This window comes from Galeopterus variegatus, unplaced genomic scaffold (genome assembly GCF_000696425.1).
Source record: "Galeopterus variegatus unplaced genomic scaffold, G_variegatus-3.0.2 Scaffold2010, whole genome shotgun sequence".
Classification (NCBI taxonomy): Eukaryota; Metazoa; Chordata; class Mammalia; order Dermoptera; family Cynocephalidae; genus Galeopterus; species Galeopterus variegatus.
In genome coordinates this window covers 141,644-166,731 of record NW_007728121.1, presented here as the reverse complement: position 1 = coordinate 166,731, position 25,088 = coordinate 141,644, and the positions used below count along the sequence as shown (strand labels likewise).

At 43.0% G+C, this 25,088-nt stretch overlaps 1 protein-coding gene across 2 annotated transcripts in view; it reads right to left on the bottom strand.

Moving 5' to 3' along the window:
* BRINP2 (bone morphogenetic protein/retinoic acid inducible neural-specific 2) overlaps nt 1–25,088 on the bottom strand; it is a 108,935-nt gene that overhangs the window by 18,885 nt on the left and 64,962 nt on the right. For both annotated transcript variants that reach the window (XM_008580058.1, XM_008580060.1), the window contains exons 3-4: nt 3,481–3,671; nt 2,201–2,409 (exon numbers count right to left, since the gene is read on the bottom strand). In XM_008580058.1, the coding sequence (XP_008578280.1) occupies nt 2,201–2,409; nt 3,481–3,671 (400 nt within the window). The remainder of the gene's footprint in view (nt 1–2,200; nt 2,410–3,480; nt 3,672–25,088) is intronic.

Below are 25,088 nucleotides of genomic sequence, written 5' to 3'. Positions count from 1 at the left end.
TCCACCTACTCTATGCCTGCCTGTACATGAACTGCTGAATGTAGCTGATAAAATTCACAACTATGCTGACTGGTCTCAGGTCATAATGGTGACCACGAGTCTCAAGCAGGCCCTCGGTGCTACTCAGAAATCCACTACATTTATCTAGTGAATCGACTCTCCTAACTCTGACTCCCTGAGAAGATCACTTCATGCATTTTTTTCTCAACTATTCTCTCTCCTCCCTTTTAACCAAGGATTTTGCTTCTTATTGCACCAAGGGAATAGAATCAATCAGAAGAGAACAACCACGTCTTCCCACCGCCACATCCAGAATCCCACTGCATGAGTCCTTGTGTACTCTGTGTCGCCTCCTGTTACAGAGAATGAAGTGTTCAGCTCCTACGCAAGGCCGACCCCTCCACACGTGCATGGAATGCCAGCCCCTCTCACTTGCTCCAGGACGTGCTCCTGCACTCATCTCCACACCATCACTTCCTCCCTCTCCACTGAATTATTTCAATCAACATATCAATATACTTGAATATCTCCCATCTTAAAAACAAAAAACACAACCTCCCTTGACCCACATCACTCTCCAGTTAGAACCTATTTTTTCTTCGCCTTTACAGCAAAAGCATTGCTTCTGATTCCTCACTTTGCTTTCACTCTTAAATCTTCTCCACTCAGCCTTTGGAAGGTCGTTCTCCATTGTCACCTTAGTGACTGCTCAACAGCACTTAACACAGTTGCCTGTTCCTTCTTTGGTGAAACACTTTCCTCACATGGCTTTGTGATCCCACTTTGGTCCTCTTCACACCTCTCTTCTGTCTCAGTCTTGTGGCTGGATCTCCCCCTCTTCCCCATTTCTAAATATCAGGGTGCTTCACCACTCCGCCCTAGGGCCACTCGACTATCTACTCACTCTCAGAGTGACCTCATCTCATCCTTTCCCATAGTTTTAAATGCCAACCACATGTGTATATATTTGCATGCCAAATTTGTATCTCCAGTCATGACCTTTCTCTTGAAATCCTGCTATTTATTCCCATTTGTCTGTTAGACACCTCTACCTGATGTCTAATAGGAATGTTAAACTCAACATGTCAAAACCAAACTCTTAATTTATTTCCTTCAGATCTGCTTCTCCTCCCATCCTTCTCAGTAAATGGATTCACTGTTCATTTGGTTGCTTAGGCCAAAAATCTTGCAGTTACTCTTGACTCCTTTCTTCTAATCCATGACCCACTCCTGTAGGATCTACTGTGAAAATACATTCTGAATCTGCCAACTTCTCACTACCTCCACTCCACCAGCTCTGTCCAAGCCACCACTATGTCTCACTTTGACCACCGACATAGCCACTGACTGGTCTCCATTGCTTCTGTCCTCCTAATCAGTAAGGCCCTCGTAATCCTGCACCTGCAACCTCTGTAGCCCCATCTCTCACTTCACTCCTGCCTTGAGTGATGCCGGCTACACTGCCTTCCCTTGTCTTCAATTGCACCAAGCGTGCTCCTCCTTTAGGAAACTTACTCTTCTCTTATAATGCTCTCACTCAAGACCCCCCTGTGGCTTGCTCCCTCACTTCATTCAAGTCTCTGCTTAAGTGACGTTATTTCAGACAGGTCCTCCCTACAGCCGTGCCCCATCACTCTCTATCCTCTCACTTGGCTCCATCTCTTCATACCGTTAATCGCCATCTGCCATTACATATTTATGAAGTTATGTCTCCATTATTAGAATTTAAGCTTCACGAGTGCAGGGACTTTATATGTTTTGTCCTCTCTTGTATTTCTCAGGACCCAGAACAGTGCCTGACACATAATAGCTGCTCAGTTAATAGCTGCTCCCTCCTCTTACCCCAGCAAACGTATCTACACCTTATGACCCTGTTTGCTCTTTATATCATCTGAAACGACTTTGGTATGTTTACTTATTCTCTTCATCCGCTGCTAGAATGTAACCTCTGTGATAGTAAGGACCTTGTTGACCTTTCACAACAGTCCCCCTGCTGGAGCCAGCCTCAGAGCAGAGGCTCCATAGGTATTTGCTGCAGAATGAATGACCCGACCATGTTTGAGGACTGGTGTGCCTCCATCAGAAAGCTCCTTTTCCTCTTTGATAAGTCAGGCCTGGCTGACCTGAGCTGGTGAGGGCTCTGGCCTCCCCCTTGGCTTCTCTTTGCCCTCCCCTCCCCCAGTGCCTTTCAGCCCATTACCTTGATGGCCCCCGTGGCGATCTGTATGTGGTGCAGCCGTCGCAGCGTGCTCTCTCTGTCGATGAAGTAGGAGGCTGCCAGCTGGTGCAGCGTCTCCAGGGACACTGCGGAGCTGTTGCCACCGCCTCCAATTATAGGGGCACTTCCTGTTGTCTCTGTCTTTCTGCTCAGTTTCCGCTTATCCACAAAAATGGTCAGAGACTCTTCTCCTGTAGCAAACAACATGGGTTCGTCGGTGAGGCCTTCTGCTCCTGAATCCCCTACCAACACGAGCATGAAACCCTTGGCCAGGGTCGACGATGCTGTGGACCTCTCCCCCCATCCCTTGTCGTCTTTAGAGCAGTCTCATCCAACTGTGCCACAGGGTGGCAGGCCTCACTACCTGAAAGGCCCTCCCCACCTCCCAGCTTATCCATTTAACATCCTCTACTGATCTCTGTCTCAGGCAATCTACCTCCATGGGGGAGATAAAGTTCTCTCTCTCAGGTTATTGAAGAGAAGTCATCATGGCTATTTCTGCTCCCCCAGAAACGGCAAAGGCCCTGAATAAAACTCTACCTCCCTTCTCACCATCAAACACTCATCACCCACCACATGCCAGCGGCTGGCCTGAAACCTCAAAGAACTCTTTTTGGTCCACCGGACGGTGAGCTAAATGCTATCTTAAATCCTGCTTTCTTCTTGCCGAGGCAGAGAAAACTCTGTCTCTTCAGAGCTTCTGACTCTGCCCTGGATCCCAGTCACAGGCTGCACAACCCCTACCCCCAAACCCATCCGCAGCCCCAACCCCAACCCCACCAGGGATGATTCACCAGCCCAGAATCACTGGAATTGGTTTGGCCGGTTACCAATCCTTATAGAGAGGAAGCAGGGGTCAGGGACTCAACAGACATCTGCATTGCCTATGGGTCTGACGATTGCAGCCACTGGAAATAGTAGTAAGTGAAGAAGCCTTGTGGTTAGACAGCTCAGTCAAAAGAAAACTGGGAGCGCCCCCTGCTGGCACGTGCTCGGTAACAGCCTGTCTGTCCTCCGACCCCCTTACCCCACACCCCCTCCTCAGGAGGATGCTTATAAGCAAATAAAAATGTTCTGAGATGAACTTGGATATCAAGAGACTACACTGTTCTGAAATACGCCAGAGAGAAAACGTTTCTGAAGCAATAATAGGCTGAGAAAAACAAAAGACCCAGAAAGACTGCTGGAGCTGTACGCAGTGGGACTTCAAGCTATTTCCAATGACCTGGCAACCGAGCAGTTGGGCTTGTGGTGATGCTTACCTCCAAGGGTGGCGGAAAGTAGGAAATGTGTGCCGTACTTTTTGATCAGGTTTTCGGTAACCTGCTGCAGGTTGGGTCTCCTTCCGAGGAGGCGGATGTTCCGGATAAACTCTGGGGCGAGAGGCAGTGGCAAACTGAAGACGTCCTTCCTCTCGAGAGCCAAGTTGTTCACTTTCCAACGGGCAAACTCCCTGGAGGAAGAGCCGAGGGACACAAAAAGCTAATAGTCGTTCAGAACACGAGGCGTAGAACCTGAAGTCGGTCATGTTCTTCCTCCACGGGCACCCCCTCATCTCCTCCCAGTCCACATGTCCCCAGACAAAGGCACACAGAGCCTGGCAGAGGCACCTTGCCCTCTCACCTGGCCTGTCACTCCAGGCTGTGAGAAAACCCCATCTCGGCTGACCTCATTACAGCCTCTCCCACCCAACTTTCTCATCGGAGAGTAGCTGATTAGCTTATTCACATGAAGGCATTTATAGCAGCAGGGAAAAACAAAAACAAAAAACCACTCTGTGTTGGTTTCAGAGCTGTGATTTAGTCACAATCGTCACACAGCGGCTGAGTCACATCACCTGTCTTGGCCTCAGTTACTCATCTGTAAAGTCAGTGAGGTTGGTCTAGAACAACAGTTCTCAAACTTTTGATCTCAGATCTCCTTCACACTCCTAAAAAATCATTGAATCCCCCACATTTGTTTATGTGGCTTATATCTATTGATATTTACCATTTTAGGAATTAAAGCTGAGAAAATGAAATTTATTATTTCATTTAAAGATAAAAATAATAAACATGAATAACACTTTTATGTCAAGTATACAAGTATGCTTTTTAACAAAACACATTTAACAAGAAGAGTGGTGTTGCTGTGCATTTTTGCAAATCTCCTTAATATTTGGCTTAGTAGAAGAGAGCTGCATTCTTATATTTGCCACTGCATTCAATCGGTTGCCATAATTGTGGATTTTATCTTTGGTACCACACTAAACAAATGATATTTTCTTAAAAGTTAGTTACAGTATGGAATCTAAAACCATATCAATGAAATTTTCATACTCTGTTACATTAAAATTCAGTGTTCTATATTATACTTCGAATGTATCTTTCCACTCTGTGATTTTGTAACATCATGCATTGGCCATCTAGAAAATACTGGATCACTGAGTTACACACATCTTCTACATTTTGACACTTTTCATTACATACTATCAAAACATCACATTACTTAATATCACCACCAATCTCATCAGAAAAGTCTTTAAATATTGGGAAGCTGTCAAGCTCATGATGATGAATACAAGTTTTACAAAATTCTAATTTTTGTTTGAAGGCTTACATTTTATCATTGGTAACCAATATTGTTAGTCGTTTTCTTGAAGAGGCTGGCTTACTTCATTCATTTTCATGAGAAAATGTCTGGCAAACACTCAAATCTGAATAACCATAGTTTATCGGTTGGTTGTGCTTTCAAGAAAAATGGGGTTCCATGAAATAAGTGGCTAGTTTGCAACTCAATCACAAATGTATCCTTTCTTGAGACAACCATAGAACTTCAGTAGCCTCAGACATGCTTTATGTGTATTTCCCTTGAGTATGTATATTAAAAAGTTACATACTCAAGGGTCAAGACACAATAAAATTAATAAATGTTACTGCTATAAGGACATTTTTAAGTGAAGCTAGTGATGTATGTGCGTGAGTGTGTGCACACTCACGTGCAAGTGTGTAATGAATCGTGACTGCAGGTGTCATTTGGTATGACTGCCTTTATTAAAATTAAGATGCCAGCAGTTTTAGTCACCATTGGTTTTGTATCTTCAGTGCAAATATCAACAGACACTCTGAAAAGAACTAAGTGGACCCATATTTTGAGAAGCCCTGTTCTAGAAGATGGTGAAGTTCCTTTCTAATTTCATGCAGGATTTTAATCTTCATGCTTTGCTCCTCACTAAAATGTTTGCATTTTAAAGGGAACAGATTTCCAAGGGGAATTTTTGTCCTAGGAAGAAATTTAAAGGATCATATCCATTAGTAACAAAGGAGTTTTATGCTGTCTCCAGAATTATACTGGTAAGAACCAACTCCACTGCCCTAGTGAGCACTAAAATGTTGAATCTTCACAACCTCCTCACCCATCCAACCCTGCTCATCACAACCGTGCTAAACTTTGGTCTAACCTTTCCCAAAAATCCACAGAGAACTAATGATGGGGCTGCAGAAAAATAAAATAATTAAAAATAAATTTAAAAACCCATGCCCACATTGAGGTTAGAGAATCCCTCTATTTAACTCCAGAGATTGAGGTAGAGAGGAGGAGGGTGCGCCAAACAGTACTAGGAAAACAAAGGAATATGAACAACTGATAATTCATGGTTCCAAAAAAGTCTTTAAAATTTCTCACTATGTGGTTTTATTTATCTGAACAGGCAAGTTCATAATGATACATTATCAGTTATTTCTCTTGTACAGGAAATGGTAAACTTTAATTATAGTACAGGGTATTTGTCAAAAGCATTTTCTAACCCAAATTCCACTGCAGAGTGAAGAACCATTGATCAATCTCATTTCTAATTGTCTGGACGGGAACTACGATCTTCTCATTGGCCTTGATGAGTCATAAAATCAGGTTACTTAAAACAAACCAAAGAACAACAAAAAAAATTCCTTAGGGCCATCAAACCCAGGCCCCCTACCTTGGAATAGGCCACATCTAGACTTCATTAATTAATAATTTCTATCCTATTATTTTTCTAGTGGGCGGAAAAAGGTATTCTTCCATTTTTCATAATTTCTTTCAACAGTCAATGCCCCTCACTGAAAGGAAAGGCCATCTTACCATAGAGGTGGGCCCCACTTTCATTAAATCTAATAAGTAAAACTTGGTTGTTCCATGGCTTGCTCTGTCGCTTCAGTTAGAGCTGCCAAGCAGAACGTCTTCTGAGAAGCTTTCCCTGACCTTCCCATCCCAAAGAGCATCCTCCTCCTTTCTCTGTCCCCGTGTTCTTGTCTATGTTTCTTTGTAGGGCTTATCACTACCTGACACAATTCATTTTTTATTCTCTCTCTCCCATTAGAACATAAACTCTACGAGGGCAGAGTTTTTTCTGTCTTGTTCAACTGTATCTCCAGCAATAAAACAATGTTAGATGTTCTAACAATAGGACAACAGTAGACATTCAACATATTTTTGTGGAATGATTGAATGAGAGATTCTCTAAGTCACTTGTTTTAAGTACACAGCTCTCCTAAGTCTAGAGTTGTTTGCAAGGATATTGACAACTTGACAAAAAAAAAAAAAAGTTACAGGATGAGAGTACATGGGAGTAATAACCAATTAATGATTGATCCAAAATGAAGGACAACATTCTAAATGTGTACATGTATCAATGAGAAAATCAGATTTCATTTATAAAAATGTAACATAGGCATAATTTTGTGCATTTTAAAATACAAATCAAGGTACTGCTGGCCTATTACTTGGATTTGGTAAACTGAGTCTGGGTCTTCTTGTATTGTCTTCAGTGGACATGGATAACTCCCAATGACTGTCCACTATCCGCACTCCAAAGTCCAGTGAGGAAACAAACCAAAAAATCCAAAAAAACTTTTGATCAAACTCTGCTCTTCTTTCTGCCCAAATGCTGATGATCAACATGTCCATCCCTCTGCACTGGTTCTGACAACAATCCCTGCCACACTCCTAGTGTTAAAGGTCATCGAAACAAGCAGCAGTGTTGGCATTTGGCACTTTTACTTAGTCTTCATCTTCCTATGTCTGACATCAGACTTGGAAGCTCATATACTTCTTCAAACCAATAGACAGTTTGGGGTACATCTTACTTAAATGAGGAAATTGAAACTCAAAAAGCTAAGTAATTTGCCTGATGTCACACAACTACCAGGAGGAAAGATAGGCTGTTAGAACTGGAAGGAACATTTGAGTAATATTTGCCAATCATTTTTGCTTTACTGTGTACACGGAAAATTCTCTTTATATGAGGCATTGGAGTCAATGAATGAGGCTACTCAGACCAGAGGAGACAAGTGCAGGGAGTCCTGCTTCCCGAGACCTTGCCCAATTGCTTCCGAGGACTGAGGGGTCAGTATACAGACATCCCTGTGACCCATTTGCAGCATACCCGGTTAAGAAGATCTTTCCAACCCCTCGTGTTATGAGAAAACCACGAAACAGAGAAGGTAAGTGATTTGCCTAAAGCATCATAACCAGTTGGTAACAGAACCAGAACAAAAAGCTAGCTTCCTGACCCTCCTCCAGGCTATTAACAGCAACTGTGACGATAGTAGCAATAAATAGCAACAACTGAGACCCCGAGAGGTTAAGAAAGTAACTTGGATGAAGTCACACAGTTGGTTGGTGGCAGAGTTGAGTTTAAAACCTAGGTCAATACCATATTGCTGTTTCTACAGCACTGTTTTCCTTTGTATAGATCAGATTAAGTGCATTTATAATAAATGCAACAATTGCATTTATTGTTTAAATGCTTACTATCTTTTAACAAAAGTATTTTCATTACCTGGTACATTCTGTTCCTTTAATTATCTACACAAAACATTAATTTACTGCATATCCAAAGTACAGTGCCACATTTACACCACAGCAAAACCTTTCTGGATTAAGGCGGTCTCCATGTGCCCATTTACAAGAGGAGAAATTGAGACCCAGAAAAAAATCAAGTCCCTACTTAAGGCCTGAATCCTACTCCTATGGCTGCTTAGGAAATCATAACACAGAATAACAAATGACCTAGAAAAATGAATGATACTGTCTTAGGAAGCTTTTTATGAGCAAATAATAAAAAATAATGACTAACATTTAATGAATTCTTAGTATGTGCTAAGCATTCCAAGCATCTTATAAGGATTAGCTACTATAATATTCAAAACATCCCTATAAGGGGGGAAATATAATTCTTTTCATTTTATGGATGATGAAATTGAGGCACAACTAAATTAATTTATCCAGTTGGTAATGGCCAGTAGGTGTCAAGGTCAGGATTTAAGCACAATCTGTCTAGAGGATACACTGCCTTTACCGCTATACTATATTACCTCCACCTGTGAAACTCAAAGGGCACGCGAGATTATTGTAAGTGGAGCATGTGTGTGTGGCTGGGGAAACAGACAGGGAGACAGAGACAGAAAGAGACAGAAAGAGAGTTTCATTGGAGAAAGAATATATAAGAATGCATATAAGGGGCTACATTTTAAAACAAAGCAATACGCGCTGCCACAGTAAACCACACTGTGGTGTCTACTCAGTGTTAGGCATAAGGCTTCAGCCACAGAGAGGGTCAGATTCTGAGGGCTCCCAGTGGTTTTCTCTTCTACACCAGTAAGTTTCTTCCCTGCTTTTCGGCAAACTTCTTTGAATCAAAATGATGGGGAAACATCTGTGAATAGAGTTTGATCCAGAAAGTGGTAAAAATATGCTTACCAAACTTATTAACCTGGTTCTTTTTAGCATCTGAAAACCTCAGAAGCCAATACTGGAAATCAGCTTGAGCTATTCAAAGAATAAATGTTCATTTCCGATTTTTTATTTAGCAGGTTTTTCACAAGCAATAAAATAATCAAGGCTTTTTTTTCCCCTCTAGGAAAAGGACGTTTTCTATATATCAATTATATTAACATACACTGCTTCAATTAAGCCATCATCTTTGTTTCAATTAAGACATCAAGTAAATCTCCATTTCAATTTAGCCATTTTTACTAAAATCTTCTCCCACTGTGTTTGTTACACAGTAAACAGTTGGAGAAAGCAAACATTTCACACTCCTGTAGCCCCTATGGGAAGTGCCTTTGGAACAACAGAGGACACCACATAAAGGGCCCCGAGGCTGAGCCAAAGCGTGACAGAGCTCCTTAACGTGGACTTTGCCTGTAAAAAAGTGTGCTTCAGTAAACTGCTACAATTAACAGAAGTTCGGTCCATTATCCATCTCCCTCTAGCGTATTTTAGATTAGCCTAGAGTGAAGAATATATATTTCTGTCAAAGAGTTAACATACGCATTAAATCATTAATAACGACCAAAACAAAGTCTAAGAAAAGTATAATCCAGATTGGAATGGATAACCCAGTGTGCCATATCAGCCATATATTTTGCCTGTAAAAAAGTGTGCTTCAGTAAACTGCTACAATTAACAGAAGTTCGGTCCATTATGCATCTCCCTCTAGCGTATTTTAGATTAGCCTAGAGTGAAGAATATATATTTCTGTCAAAGAGTTAACATACCCATTAAATCATTAATAACAACCAAAACAAAGTCTAAGAAAAGTATAATCCAGATTGGAATGGATAACCCAGTATGCCATATCAGCCATATACACTGACATTCGGCACATTTTAGGTATAAAGATACATATACACATTCTGAAGTACTCATAGTTATCTTTGTCCCACACTGCTTAGCACTAATGGTCCAGACTGCCAATGAATGATGCTTCTGGTTGTGCATGAGTTTAGGGATTTCCGCAGAATCCAAAGGGGCCCTGCAATAGGAGAGTTGAACCAAACCACAGCCGTAGCAGAACTTAGCTTTGTCCCACACTGCTTAGCACTAATGGTCCAGACTGCCAATGAATGATGCTTCTGGTTGTCCATGAGTTTAGGGATTTCCGCAGAATCCAAAGGGGCCCTGCAATAGGAGAGTTGAACCAAACCACAGCCGTAGCAGAACTTAGGTAACAGGAGCATTAGCAGGGCTTTGGACAGGGCCAGCTCTGGGTTTGAAGAAAAAGGGTCTCCGATGAGAATACTAAATGGCTACAAGGTGTTCCTAACTCAAAACATGTAAATAAAAAGTGGTGCCTCCAAGTCACAGCTACTGACTCTTATGTCACCAGCCGTGCTACAGCACTGTGTTCCTCTGTGCTACACAAGGTCAACAAGAAATCTGCCTTGGAAGAATCTCCCTGCAGAGTCTCGTGCCTGAAGATAAAAGGCTCAGAAAGAGCACAGCAGGGTCTTCCGTCCTGGGTGTTATTTCCAGCAGCTGCATGCGGAGGTACCAATTTAGGGCTTGTAAACTGAGAACATTGATCCAGCCCCTGTGAACAGTCATTACCTGTGAAGCCTCCCTCCATATAAAGCCTTAAGGAAGAGAGTATTTTAAAAACATACATATATATATAATTATACTCTAGATAGGTATCCTATAACATCATGTTGTACACCTTGAATAGACACAATAAAATTTATCTTTAAAAAAGAAAAGAACAATAAAGCAAATGGATTTAATAAAAGCAATTTATAAATAAATAAATAAACTATACCTCGATGAGACTGAAATCTAGTAGTAATGAATACTGCAGGCCACAATGTGGGTGGTTCTGCTGAGACCTCGTCCTAACAGCCAGGTTATTCCATTACCATGTTCTAATAGATCTTTTATCTTTCCACCTTGCCGGGAGAAGCATGTTGAAGCCCATTTTCAAAGCACTGACATGGTTGTCATTTGGAAAGTCACGTTTCCTGTATCCTGAACATGCAGCTCTACCTGTCCCCTCTGCCTTGGAGCCCCTGCGGGCTTGGCACTATCTTATCCAGTGTCAGTGTGTCCTAGTGTGCTAGAAGCCACTTGTTCCTCCTGAGTTGGACTCCAGGCATAGTTTACTGGGGAGGGAATCAATGCTGTTTCCAGTGGAGCCAACCAGCCATCACCTGCTCACTGAGGCGCTGTTTCTCAGAATAGGATCTGGGACTCCGGAGAGGTTGGGGAGAAGGCTTAAGACAGCAATGGAGTGCCCAGCTCCAAGCTCCACTTTGCAGATAATGACAGGAGTGGGCTGTCATGGTAGGGAATATTGCCCTTCTCTACTCTTTGGCCCTCCTGATCTATTTCTAATAATCTTCATTTATTTATTTAGGAGCACCCCTATCCAACTTTTAGTGCTGAAAGGGACTGAGCCATCATTCTCCAAACTAGTTTTGGCATGAAACATATCTTGTAAGAAAAAACATGGCTAGTTTCCCCCCCAAAATGAAGAAGACACAGGACAAGTTATTGAATAAAATATTAAAGAACTTCGGAGCAAAAAAGATGGATTGTTTTTAAGCCAAGGACATTTTTCCTGTGACTTGACTTTGTCTCCTTTAACCATCAACTAATACCCACGGGAAAATTCCTAACATACCAACCAATTCCGGATAAATGCAAACATCTTTGTTCTCAGAGCCCACCCTTCTCTTGGAGGGTTGCCTTTCCCCAATCAGCCTGAGACTTGCCAACTTGACACAGGATACTCAGTAAGCACCACGGAGCATTGTACTGCNGTTTACTGGGGAGGGAATCAATGCTGTTTCCAGTGGAGCCAACCAGCCATCACCTGCTCACTGAGGCGCTGTTTCTCAGAATAGGATCTGGGACTCCGGAGAGGTTGGGGAGAAGGCTTAAGACAGCAATGGAGTGCCCAGCTCCAAGCTCCACTTTGCAGATAATGACAGGAGTGGGCTGTCATGGTAGGGAATATTGCCCTTCTCTACTCTTTGGCCCTCCTGATCTATTTCTAATAATCTTCATTTATTTATTTATTTAGGAGCACCCCTATCCAACTTTTAGTGCTGAAAGGGACTGAGCCATCATTCTCCAAACTAGTTTTGGTTTGCCCTTCTCTACTCTTTGGCCCTCCTGATCTATTTCTAATAATCTTCATTTATTTATTTAGGAGCACCCCTATCCAACTTTTAGTGCTGAAAGGGACTGAGCCATCATTCTCCAAACTAGTTTTGGTATGAACCATATCTTGTAAGAAAAAACATGGCTAGTTTCCCCCCCAAAATGAAGAAGACACAGGACAAGTTATTGAATAAAATATTAAAGAACTTCGGAGCAAAAAAGATGGATTGTTTTTAAGCCAAGGACATTTTTCCTGTGACTTGACTTTGTCTCCTTTAACCATCAACTAATACCCACGGGAAAATTCCTAACATACCAACCAATTCCGGATAAATGCAAACATCTTTGTTCTCAGAGCCCACCCTTCTCTTGGAGGGTTGCCTTTCCCCAATCAGCCTGAGACTTGCCAACTTGACACAGGATACTCAGTAAGCACCACGGAGCATTGTACTGCTGATTTTCCTAGAGAGTTCCAGATGCAAAGAATCCTTCTTCATTTTTCCACCAGTATACCTTACATCCAGGGCTACTGCTCCTTTCTCAGAAATCAATCCATCAAGCTAAGACATTACCATTTTCTCTTTTTCTTAGGGCTCACATTTTTTGTCTTGAAAAACTCACATGAACAGGAATAGCCAAAGCCAACATGCACACTGAGGGATGCCATTTATCTACCTCAGCAACGCAGCTGAGATGGTTTCACATTCTCTAGCTGTACATTTTGGGGGGCCTAGGGATGTATCACACTTTGGCTTCTGTACAGAAGGCAGTATTTCTAGACACATCACATCATCAGGAGATTTCTATCTCAACAACAGATTACTGTAATGTACTTGGCTATTAGAGCCTTTACTGCTATAATGAATATGACATGATTAATCTGAGCTATAAAAAGAAATGATAATAAAAACCATAATCTCTTATATTGGTGCAGTGCTCTCCTTTAGTTTTTTTTTTTTCTTTTTTATAATTTTCACACATGCTCTACTGTTTTACCTATGCAAGTACATTGGGAAAGAGGAAAAGCAAATATCATTAATCCACTATTAACATTTTACAGGTGAACAGACAGAAAAACTAAGGGATATGCCCCAAGTCTCAGTTGACCAGCAGTAGAGTTTGACTAGAACCCAGGTCATGCTACTAATGATTTTCTGCCTTTGTCGGTCACCTGTGTTCAAGCTCAGGGACCATTGTCCACCTTTGTCATACTTCTCAGGTAATGCTTCTTCCTCGTTTACCACTGTGGCTAGGAGAAATCCCCAGGCAGGAAGGCTTCAATCCAGAAGTCGTTTGGTTAAATAATATCTCAGCCTCTGCGACTCTTTGAGACATGAGAGCAGAAAGGAGGCCAGCCGTCCCTGATGTCCTGGTGCCCCCATCCTTCTCACTGTATGGGAGAACTCAAGAAGGCTGGCATGGAGGTAATTTAGCAGCCTGCTGTGTTCTCAAACAACGGCCGGTAAACAATGATTGGCCAATTTCATTCTAATCTTCCCAATTTTGCTCTAATTAAAATCAAGCTGCAGCTTTCAAACAGTTTAATTAAAGCTGATTGAGAGAAATGGGGAGGGGAGAGTCACGCTTCAAGGAGGAGGAGGAGATCACTGTTTGGAGAGTCTCACGCTGTCCTGCTGGGGCTCGGGGACATGGAAAGGGCACTGAGTGGGGAGTTTGCAGAATCAACACGGAATACAACAGAAACATTGGAATGAGGGGCCAGTAGATCTATGAGACCAGAAGGAACTTAAAAGGGAGCTGAGATATGTATTTTTTTAGGCACAAAAACCCCAGTTCTTCCCTGACACCCTAAACTGCTCCTCCACAGCTCACCTGTTCAACTACAGAGAAAACAGCCCTGTTCACCACCATTTACCTCCCGTACCGCTTGTCTTTGCTTAGCAAGCTGACAGCCCACGTCATGCTTCTCCCTATCAAATGTCTTCATGGGGCTTCCCATTTCAACTTGACTGTAAGAGAATTCCCACAGACTAGCAGTTCCTTCCAGTATTCTACAAGTCTATTCCTTTTGCAGTGAGGTAGCCCTTCTGCTATTTGAGTACATTTACTTTTTATATGGGCTATTCTTCTTTAGACTAAATATATTCAGTTTCCTCAACATGGTTTCCAGATCCCTAGGCCTTCATGCTCAACCTTTTCTGCTTACAACCTAGCTTGTCAATGTATTTCTTCTTAAAGATGGTAACCAAAACTGAATGCGATCCAGTAAATGTGTTCTGAGCCACTGAGAGTACACTAGAATACAAAATGTGAATACATCATTGTTATCGTCATTGTGACTATCACTGTCCTGAGCTCCCATGTTGCCAGAACGGGACTGGATGCCTTACGTATTTTTAAATCATCACCACAATTTTACAAATGTCAGTGTGGTAGATTGAGTTGTCTTTCTTGCCTGTATTAGAACGCCTTTTGACATGTGACTTTGCAGTGTCACTCTCTCATATGGACAGAGTTTACTTCCCTCCCCCATTGATATTGGGCTTGGCTATCAGACTTTGCTTTGGACAAAGAAATGAGGGCATAATGACAGTGCTAATTCTTGGCCAAGACCTCAAGAGGCATTGTGTGTTTCCACCCTCCCTCTTGCATCTGTGCCCTCACTATAAAAATTGCTTTCCCCAGGTCCTGCAGGTGCTGCCCTTTCAGTCTGGGCCCCAGAATAAATACCATTGGAAGAAAGACCTAATGGCCTCCTTGCAGACCTGCAGCCTGAAGCAAAGCTAACACAGCCATCCTGCGCATGCATGAGTGAGAATGCATTATTATTTTAAGCTACTGAGTTCTGGGGGTTCTTAATCTGCATAATTGTGGCAATAGTTTAAATGATAGGGGCCACAAGCTTTAGTCCTATTTTATAGCTGGGCTAGCTGAGGCTTAGATAATGTAAGTATCTTAGTCAAGGACACATAGCTTAGAAGAAAATCTATGTACTTTCTATCATATAAATTTCCTTTATTAATGCATTTGAATATTATGTTCATTTTGTAAGACAAATATATTCTTGGCTAACAGTAATCTTATGGTCAACCAATACCCCATATTTCTTTCCAGCCCCAGATTTTTTTTTTTTTTTTTTTTTTAATAAGTGTCACAGCCAAGTCTGGCCTCCTATATCCTATATTTGTGAAACAGACATTTTTAACTTAAATTTAGGGCTTTGCATTTCACCCTCTTCTTTCATTCAACCCCTAATGGCAGAGGCTTGAAAGTTGTTCTCTAAGCTGTTTCTGTTTTCCTCCTCGGCTCACAGATGGAGAATTTTCCCTCAGCTTCCTCTGCATTTAAGTGTAGCCATGTGACTGGCCAATGGGATATGAACCCAGGCCTACCCCATGAAACCTCCCACAAAATCTTTAATGCTCTTTCTCTTTTCTTACCTACCAGGATCCAGAAGAGAACTCTGAGGTCTAAGAGATGGCAGAGTGACTAGGTAGAAGGGGTCTTGGTCCTGAATGATTTCACGAAGCCATCTCCTTTTATTCCTTCCATAAGTTGTATTGGAGTGTGACATAAGCAAAAACAGCCACAAACTTTCACGAGGTCACTGAGATTTGGGGACTGTTTGTTTTAGTAATTAGCCTACTTTATTGAATACTATCTTGATTGTATCAATCCAATATTCTAACCTGGTGAAATAATCTTGGCTCTTGATTTTATTGCCTATCTGGATATGGGTCCCTTTCAATTACTTGCTTTTATCCTTGTCCATGTGGTCAAACAGGCATGCTCCTGTTTTTCCTCAGCTCAGTGACATACCTATATGGGGTCTCTCTTCTTGCTTTCTGGGTCTAGATGGGAAATGGTGTTGGTTTTGAGGCCTTGACTTTTATGCTGTGAGATCTTGGTGTATAAGTCATGCTCTTCAGGGAAAGCACCTGTCACTATTAAGGATTTATTTTGAACTATCTATAACTATAAAAATCAATGAAAAGATGAACTCAGGCTATAGTTAGGGAGAGCAGTATGTAGATTAAGTGATAAATTTGATTTGTATGCAATTCTATGCAGTAGAACAAGTTTGATTGAGTAAGTCTGCCTCTTCTTTCTTCTTTCCCAGTTAATCTCTCCATTTTCTCTTCTGTATACTTCTCTAGTTTTCCCACTCTACTATTTTCCATATTTACTCATGGGAGACCCCTCACTAAAAGAATAAGCATTTGCCTTGAAATAAACCAAATCTGTTTTTTTAGTTATCACCAAATAACTCTTTAAAGAAAGTGCTATTATTCTATCAATTTTGCTAATGAGAAAAACAGGGCTCAGAGATGCAGAGTAACTTACACAAGGTCACACAGCTAGAAGCAGCAAAACTGCACTTTCAACCCAGGACGTCTGCTTCCAGAGGCTGGAGTCTCAACCACTTCTGTTATGCTCTAATTCAGACCCAGAACATCCTACCTTCGCTGAATGGTTTCATCCTATTATTTCATCCTTAAATGTGGGAGACATGATGCTGCAGGCTGGAGATGGACAGGTGAAATGAGACGTGTTCTCTGCCTGAAGGAGCTCAGAGCCAAGTGAAGAGTAAAGAGAGACAAACAAATGCATAACGTAAGTTCCACAGCAGGAATGTGAACAGACAGATGGGGAATCATAGGTAGGAGTAACTAACTCTCTTGTAGGAATCAAAGACGACTTCATAAGGAAATAATATTTAAGTGGGTTTGAAAGATCAGCAGGTGCTCAGCTGGCAGAGAAGATGGAAAGAGCTTTCCAGGAGGAGGAGATGGGATATAGAAAGACAAGGCATTCAAAGGGGCCTCCTGTCCGGGAGATCCTGGAGATGTTCACTGGGGCTGGAACAAAGAAAAGCAGGAAGAAACATGAGGCACAGTCAGTGGCATGGGGTCGGTATCTGTTGATTATTTGTTGACTGTTGAAATCGTGAATAGATGGATTTGGATGTGACTTTTGTTCTGAGGAAATGGGCTTGGATTTGTCCCTTGGGTACAGAGGGACCAACAGAGGTCTTTCAGCAAGCTGCATTGGAGAAGTGGGAATAGTATAGGTGGTAAACGATGAAGCCAGGAGAAGAGAGAAGAGGCTGGATTTGAAAGACAGTTCTGAGATGGAAGCCCCGCGGCCCAGATGGGGACTGGAATGAGGAAGAAATGGGGTTACAGCAGCCAGGCTGCTGGTCCTGCCAGGAAGACAGCAAAGAACATAGGAGATGTGGTAAGTGTGGTAGGAAACATGATGAGTTCAGGTCTGGCCATGGTTAACCACAGAAACCAAACCAAACCAAACAGGAGGTGGGTGCAATACTTTAAGAAGCTGAAGAAAAAGTGAGAATGTTTTTTTCTACACTTAACCCGAGTGAAAAACATGCATCCTCTAACCACAACTTCAGCACACATTTCCAGCTTTTCTCGAAGTGCGGATGCTTCAATTCCAGAGCTGTCACCCCATTTCCTGATGTGTGCCTATGACTTAGAGCCACCAATGCCAGTCTTTGAGAACTTGCATAGAAGTCAAGGACAGTCTTGCATAGAGGGAAAGAAGTTAAAGATGTCTGTGGAGAGGGAAATACCTGATCTGAGAAACTCTACAATGGGGTTGATTCATGACAAAATTCTTGAGTGCTTTGAAAGATGAGCATGCAAGCAAGCTCCTGAGGAGCCGGAACTGGTTTAGGAAGAAAACTGTCTGTCAAAATAAATTTTATTTATGTTCTTTACAAAGAAAGATGGAAAAGGAAGATGGGGGACGGGCGGGGGAAACAAGGACAGCTTGCAAGAGAGAATGTGAGAGGAGGAGAGAGAAAGAACCTCAGGAGGGAAGTTCAGGAGTGCTACCAAGTCTAATTGGAGTGAACAGTAACTGTTTTCAAAACCAGGACCCCAGAACCAATAAGTGGAAATTGTGGGAAGAAAGACTATGCTTCAATTCCAGAAGATCTTTTTTTTTGGGGGGGGGGGGCTGGCTAGGATAGGGATCCTTCAGAAAGACCTTTATAGCGTTTTGGGCTGCTCAATGGAAATTTCAGTGAACACCTTGTATGAGTCCATTTCTGTCGCTTATAACAAGATACCTGGAACTGGGTGATTTATTAGAAAATGAAAAGTATTGCTTACAGTTTCAGAGGCTGGGAAGTCCAAAGTCCAGGGAACATATCTGGTGAAGGTCTTCTTTGGTGGTGGTTTTACAGCAATGGAGGGGTCTCAGCAGAAAATGGCAGAGACTCTCACGTGCTCGTCTTTTAAGCCTCAGAACCACACCCGACCACCATTATTAATCCATTCACTACAGCACAGTCCTACAATCTAATCACCTCTTCAAGGCCCCACCTTTTAATTACTATAATAGGATTTCCCACCCTCAGCAGTTACAGTGGGGATTAAGCTTCTACTATATGGACTTTGGAGGACACAATTCAATCAATCCACAGCACACCTCGTGACACCCTGTTTGAGCTGAGGCTGTGTGACCACCTTCCTCGGCGTTTGAAGAGTGGTTGTCTACACTTGGTGGGAAACAGGTGATTTTAAAGTTTCCTTCTAATTCACAGATTTGGGCATCACTTTGTTCTCATCTGCCATCTCATGTTGTCAGGCTTCCTTGCACAACCAGATGCTGTCTTTGTAGCTTTGGCCTCTTGTCCCAAGCTAATAAACCCTTTGATTCTGACTTCATCTTCTGGCCTGGCTGTGATATGCAAACACCAAAATGCACACAGCTCTATTTAGTGGTTGTAGAAAGCAAAAGAATGTATTATCAACCTCCAGAGTCACATTTCTTCTGTTGAGTCCCACTTGTGCACGCATTTCTCAATGAACCAAGTCAACATTCAAGGACTTCCCTGCCTCTCTTCTTCTCCAAGCCCTCACAACTTAGAACTTATACAGCACCAGCCAAGCAAGACGCTAAAGTTTACCTCTGTTACTAGTACACCAACTACATAGCCCATGTCGAGGGATCCTTAGGTGTTTACATGCCTCTGTGGAGCCAGGAGAACTCAATCCCCAAAGAGTCTTCCTTCCTGTCCCTCCTCCGTCACTAGCATGTCCCCAGGTGATGCACGGGCTCTTCTGGCACACAAGGAAAACGAGAATTCTCCTGGGCACTGGGGCTTGCAGTGAAGGGCTTGGTGCTACATTGGTCCTGGCTATATGGCTCATTTTGCCCCATCAGGCCCTCCTGACCATCTAGTGAGACTTCTTGCTCACTCTGGCTCTTTCTAATGGCCAGAGGTTGTTTGCTCTTTGCTGGGGGTGGGAGGAACACACTTCTGGGCTTAGAGGAGAGTCTGGTAGGGCAGAAGAATCACAGAGCATTAAACAGGTGCAGAAGGAAGACACAGCAGGGAGTCCTGCCTGATTCCTGCAACCTTCCCAAACATGCCTTGGCTATAACAGCCCTAATCTGCCCAAGCTATACCTGCAAATCCTAAGACTGACTCAGGAGCCCCAGCCTCTAGGTCTTTTACTGTTTCATCTGATTGCATACTGTGCTGTGGATGCGAAGGCAAGTGGGAGTATCCCAGAGCATATACCAATCTTGTCACTGTAAGAAAATCCAAATTTACAAAGAAGCACAATAAGCAGAGGTTATTTGCAGCACCAAAGGTTTCTTCTGGTTTTATAAAAACATTCCTTGAAATATAAGACATTTCCAAGTGGACACATGTGTTTATAAATCAGTACCTACTTGATCCTGAAGTCAACACTAGGGATTTGCTTAACACTGAATTTTCATAAGCCATTGCCAGGCAAGAAATAAGATTCTGCATCTCAGAAATAGCATTAAGTGTCCCTGTAGTAGAGGATTTGATTTACAGAAATTCTATCTACACTTCACCCTTGTAGAAACACACCGGCAGTGCAAAGCCAACACATACAGAATTTGCCGTGGGTGCACTGTTTCAGAAAGATCTGTCTGTAGCTTTCTCCCACTCAGGGCTCCCCAGAGCCTAAGCACAGATAGAGAACTCTTGTGGGAATAGAGGACTTCAGGGTCTTTGAGTCCACCCTCCAGCCCCTCGCAGTCTGTCTTTTACATCCCAAAGATCTACAGGGGTGCCAAAGGAACAGGGACAAAAAGCACAGGTGGGCAAAACTGGAGGCACCGTTTCTCTCAGAACATTAAGTATCCCAGACTCACATGATTTATTTGGTTAAATAATAATGGTCAGATCCCCTATCTCGTGGGTTGAGTGCTGGCTCTTCCTCTTACCAGTTGTGTGACCCTGGTCACACAACTCTAAAACTGTGTCTTCATCTGTAATATGGGTGTACAAATAGCACACCCTTGTAAGGTTCTTATTGAGATAATCCTAATTAATGTTTACACAGCACTTAGTGAAATGTTGGGCATATGATGGGCATTCAAAATATAACAGCCATTATTATTGTTATTAATATTTCATAGTATAAATTCTTTGCTTCCCCCACACCCACCCCAGCTAAATAGTAACTTTGCCCAATTCTTTCGCCCTCTCGGAACCATCTATTTTCTTTGTCCCCTTAGCCCCTTCTTCCCATAGGAAAATCAGGGAAATGGGTGAGCGCCTGCTGTTTCGGGCTGTGTTTCACTACCATGCAGAGACCGTGCATTGAGATCCCTGCTCACAAAGGCTCCTGTCTCTTGCTCATATATGCCCTCAAGCAGACACCCCCTCTGATTGTTTCCTCCTGCTCCTCACGGCTAGCTCATTTGGCAGAGCTCCCTCTGAGGCCTCCTGCCCACCCCGTCTGCACGACGAAGTGAGGTCCTCTCCAGTTGCCTCATCCTCCTGCTCCTCACGGCTAGCTCATTTGGCAGAGCTCCCTCTGAGGCCTCCTGCCCACCCCCGTCTGCACGACGAAGTGAGGTCCTCTCCAGTTGCCTCATTTAGGATTAGGCAAACCAGTCAGATGAACAGCTGTCTTTAGTTTGAGGCAGGGGTGAGATTATAGGATTTGATCTTCATCTCAGACTCAACTTCATACTCTCATTTGCAACCCAGCTTGCCTGCCAAGCACCTTGTGAGCAGGTACACCTGTTTCTAATCCTGGGGTGGGAGAAGATGGGTAACTGGCATGGAAACCAAACTCCTCTCGCACAGACGTTCACTGTGCTACAGACCTCAGCCCACTCTAATCATTCTCTCGCCTGGGTCTTCCAGAGGGCAGAGCTCCCCGAGGCCTGGCCTGTGTCTCCTTCATGGCTGTGTCCCCACACCTGTGGAGTGCCCAGCACTCACAGATGCCTGATAAGTATGTGCTGCATGAAGAGATGCCCCCACGTGCCACTCACGTGTTCTGAGCTTCCATGTACTGAAATAATTTTCTTGTGGGAGATGTGAGAAGCTCTGAGGTGGGAGAAATGTGGCAGAAGCTGAGTAAAGAAAAAAGAATGTATTGAGAATCCCTGACCCAGAAAAAGCTCTTGTCTTGAAAGGAAAAAATTAAAAAGACCACATGACTAGCCAGTGTCCCTGTCTGCCTGCATCTGTGTCGTGACAGTTTCCAGTTGAAGTCTACCTCACTCCTTTCTACATATACACGTCTCTAAGTAGCAATTCATTCATGAATAAAATTAATTATTTCTTGAAGCAAAAATTAATCCTTTTTTTCTCTGCCTGACTGACTCAAGATCTCTTGACTGAATCTTATCTAAAAACAAAACTGATCTTGCCTTTTTTTCCTTGGCCATCCTTGGTACTCTCTTCATTTCTTGCACATTTTTATTTTAACATTCAGACCATCTTTGCAAGCTTATCTCAAGCTAGGGTGGCTAACATGTGCGTAGCCCCAAAAGACATGGAAAATTGGGGGCAAGAGTCATTGTGTCCTGGGGGAGATTAGAACTGACACCCTAAGAATTCACTGTGACCCAGCATCCAGGGAAACAATCTCTCCACTGATTATTGAGAATGTGTTAAATGTCTTCTTCTCTCTAGCACTTGAGGTGCCACATTCCACTGTGTTCTCTGGCGTGCATGTTGTCATTCAAACTAGATGGCTGATCACTCAGAAATCAGTAGGACCCTGCTTTCTCCATCTGCTATATATCTATATCTGTATGTGTATGTGTGTGTGTGTGTGTGTGTGTGTGTGTGTATAGCACATTCTGCTATAGTGTCCAGAATAATGCTTTGCACAAGAGATGCCCCACAAACATATGTGAGAGGACCGAGTGAGCAAACGCATGGTGTGCTAAGCTTACACTGAATTTGATTTTTTAAGCACAAATGATGCTGAATTTTCACTTGAACCAGTAGCTTTATAGGACCTTAAACCACTGCTCACCATTTTCTTACCAGGTGACTATACCCCATTTTTCCAAAGTGGAAGCAGAAGGAATTGCCTGTGGTCCTACCTTCCCTAGACATGCAATTATTTTTACTTCATGTTGTTTACTCTTATGCCAGAAAATGACACGCCCTCCATGTGAGAGTTTTTTGAAGTTGCACCTTGGAAGAAATCAGTGTCTAAGAGACAGTTTTGGCATTTTGGAGGGACTGGATATGGCAGAAAATAAGCCAATGGGGAAGGACAGGGAAAGGAGGGCAAAGTTGTTCACTTCTCAACATTCACGTCAGACACATGGGCCGGAGGCTCAGATCCTAAACCACATCTGTGCTCCCATGCCTTTGGCCATACTGTTGCTGTGTCTATAACACAACTACACAAGCCTCCACCTGGAGAGTGTCCAGTCATCCCTCGGGATTTGCCTATACATTACCTTTTATTCCAGCTTCCCTTGGCATTTCTGTGCAGAGTAATCTAGCACTTTCTCCAGATGTTCTTATCTGTAAGTTCCATCAGATCAAGAACTGTGTCTAGCCACACCCCCTGACATCTGCACCCAGCCTGGCAATGCCCAAGCCACCACTGGAAGCCCCCCAGTCTCCCCTGTGGGAATGAGGGGGGTGCCACAGGCCTCAATCCTGTCCCTCCTTCTTCCATCCCATTTCCTTCCCCTTTCCCCTCTCACCCTCTCTCAACTGCTCCACAACATCCTAGAATGTAAAAAAATAATAATAAAAACTTTCTTTAAAAAAAGAACTGTGCCTGCCTTGTTCGTGGTTTGTTATTTAAAAGAACGCTTTTTCTTTCAGTTCTTTGTACGCACGTCACAGAGGCTTCACGCAGGTGTGCTGCGCTGCTGTGGTATGTTCCCATGCCAGAGACGGGAGCAGGATTCTGCACAGGGATGAGAACATTATGGGGCGCATCATCCAGACACTGCCGAATGAAATTCCTTGGGTGAAGGTCGCCTCTGCCTTCTGCTGGGTTTACAATCTACATTAAGTATTTATTTGTCACAGGGGCTGTATATTTAGGCAGTGCTGAACTCATAATTAAAGAAACTGCTAAACATTTAGTTCTGTCCGATTCCTACCTGCTCACCCCTGAGGACTCAGAAATAGTGCCTGTGACCAGAACTGCAGGCTCGTCACTGCTACGGCGCCTCCAATTTTGCTCTAATCTGAATCACAGTATCAGCTGTGCACTGTTCCTTTCTCTCCTTCCATCCTGATAAACTCCCCTGAGGTCAGAATGTGAACCCAGTGAGAAGTTCAGAGATCAAGTGGTTTGCTCAGGCCCTGGTCCTTTCTCCAGAAAAGCTAACTTCCTTCTTTGTCCATTTTATCCACCTGAGGACTATGGCTTCCCCACAGCTGTGTGATAAAGCAGCTTTCTGTACCTCAGTAGCTGTAATAAATGCCTAGGAAGTCACTGGGATTTACCTAGGCAGACCATGGTTGCCTTTGGTTGCCATTTATTTATGTGGATTTGTGATCTCTTAATTGGAGATAGTGCCTCTCCCAGGGTTCGCTGTTTATCCAAATCAGTATTTGTTAGTGGGTGCAACATGGTCGGGATGATAAATCAGCTCTGGAGCTCCTCCTGTGACTGCTTCCACAGCTGCTCTCTGCTTCCTCACCTCCCCATCTCCCGGGAGGCACCCACAGGCTGCTTCTAGGCCCTCCAGCCTTCTTGGCTTTTACACTTTTCTCCCAGCTGCTGTACCTACTCTGATGACTGCATGTGACTTGGCACTAATGACTCCTAAATTTAACCTCCCTTGACTACCATTTTATTCCCTTTGTAGCATCTCTTGTAAGTATTCTCGCTTCTTCAAATCCTTGTGGGGTGTATTGCCTTCCTATGACCCCTTCTCTCCTCCTCCACCCTGGTCATTTTTGCTCCCCTCTGCACCTCCAAACAGTTAGTGTGAGCCAATGCAGCATATTCAAGCATTAATATCCTGCTGTTCACCTGGGGATCTTGTTAAAATGCAGATCCTGATTCTGTAGGTCCAGGGTGGGTTTAGCAACAAGCTCCCAGGTGATGCTTCTGGTGGTGATCCACAGACCACATTTTGAGCCTTTATGATCAAATGTTTGGTTCTTCCTATTTCTCACTTCCTTCACATCTAAGCTATCGCCAAATCTTGTTTTCCATCCTGATGAATTCCAAACAGATTGTCTTTTCTCAGGGTTATTGCTCCGGTGCCTGCCGAAAAGTTCTTTAGCCTCATTAACTGCTGTCATTTACCATGTCATCTGACTCTACTCCTGCTTGCCCTTCCTCCTTTCAGTTTTTAGCTTTGTTCTGTTTTGGTTGCAGAAATTTACAAACTTTTCCCAGAATATGATCAGAATATAATGTCCCTTTTTGGCAGTAAAGATAGCCATTGGGTTTGTTTGTTTGTTTGTTTGTTTTGTCTTCTTCCCAAAAGACTTCTAATGTATCTGCAGACCCATTTTTCCAAAAGGAGGTAGATAGAAATGGAGGTCATGGTGACTAAGATCAGTACTTTGGAATTCCACCTAGCCTTGCTTTTCTACTAACCACCATATTATACTCGTTGTTCTGCATGATTTCTAACTTTCTCAATTTTAATTTATTCTTTCCGAGTTTTAAGTGTTTCATCATAGTGGCTTGGATTTTTTCCAATCCCATGATTATCTCTCTATTAAAACCTTAATACAAAAGGAAATTAAAAAAAAAAAAAA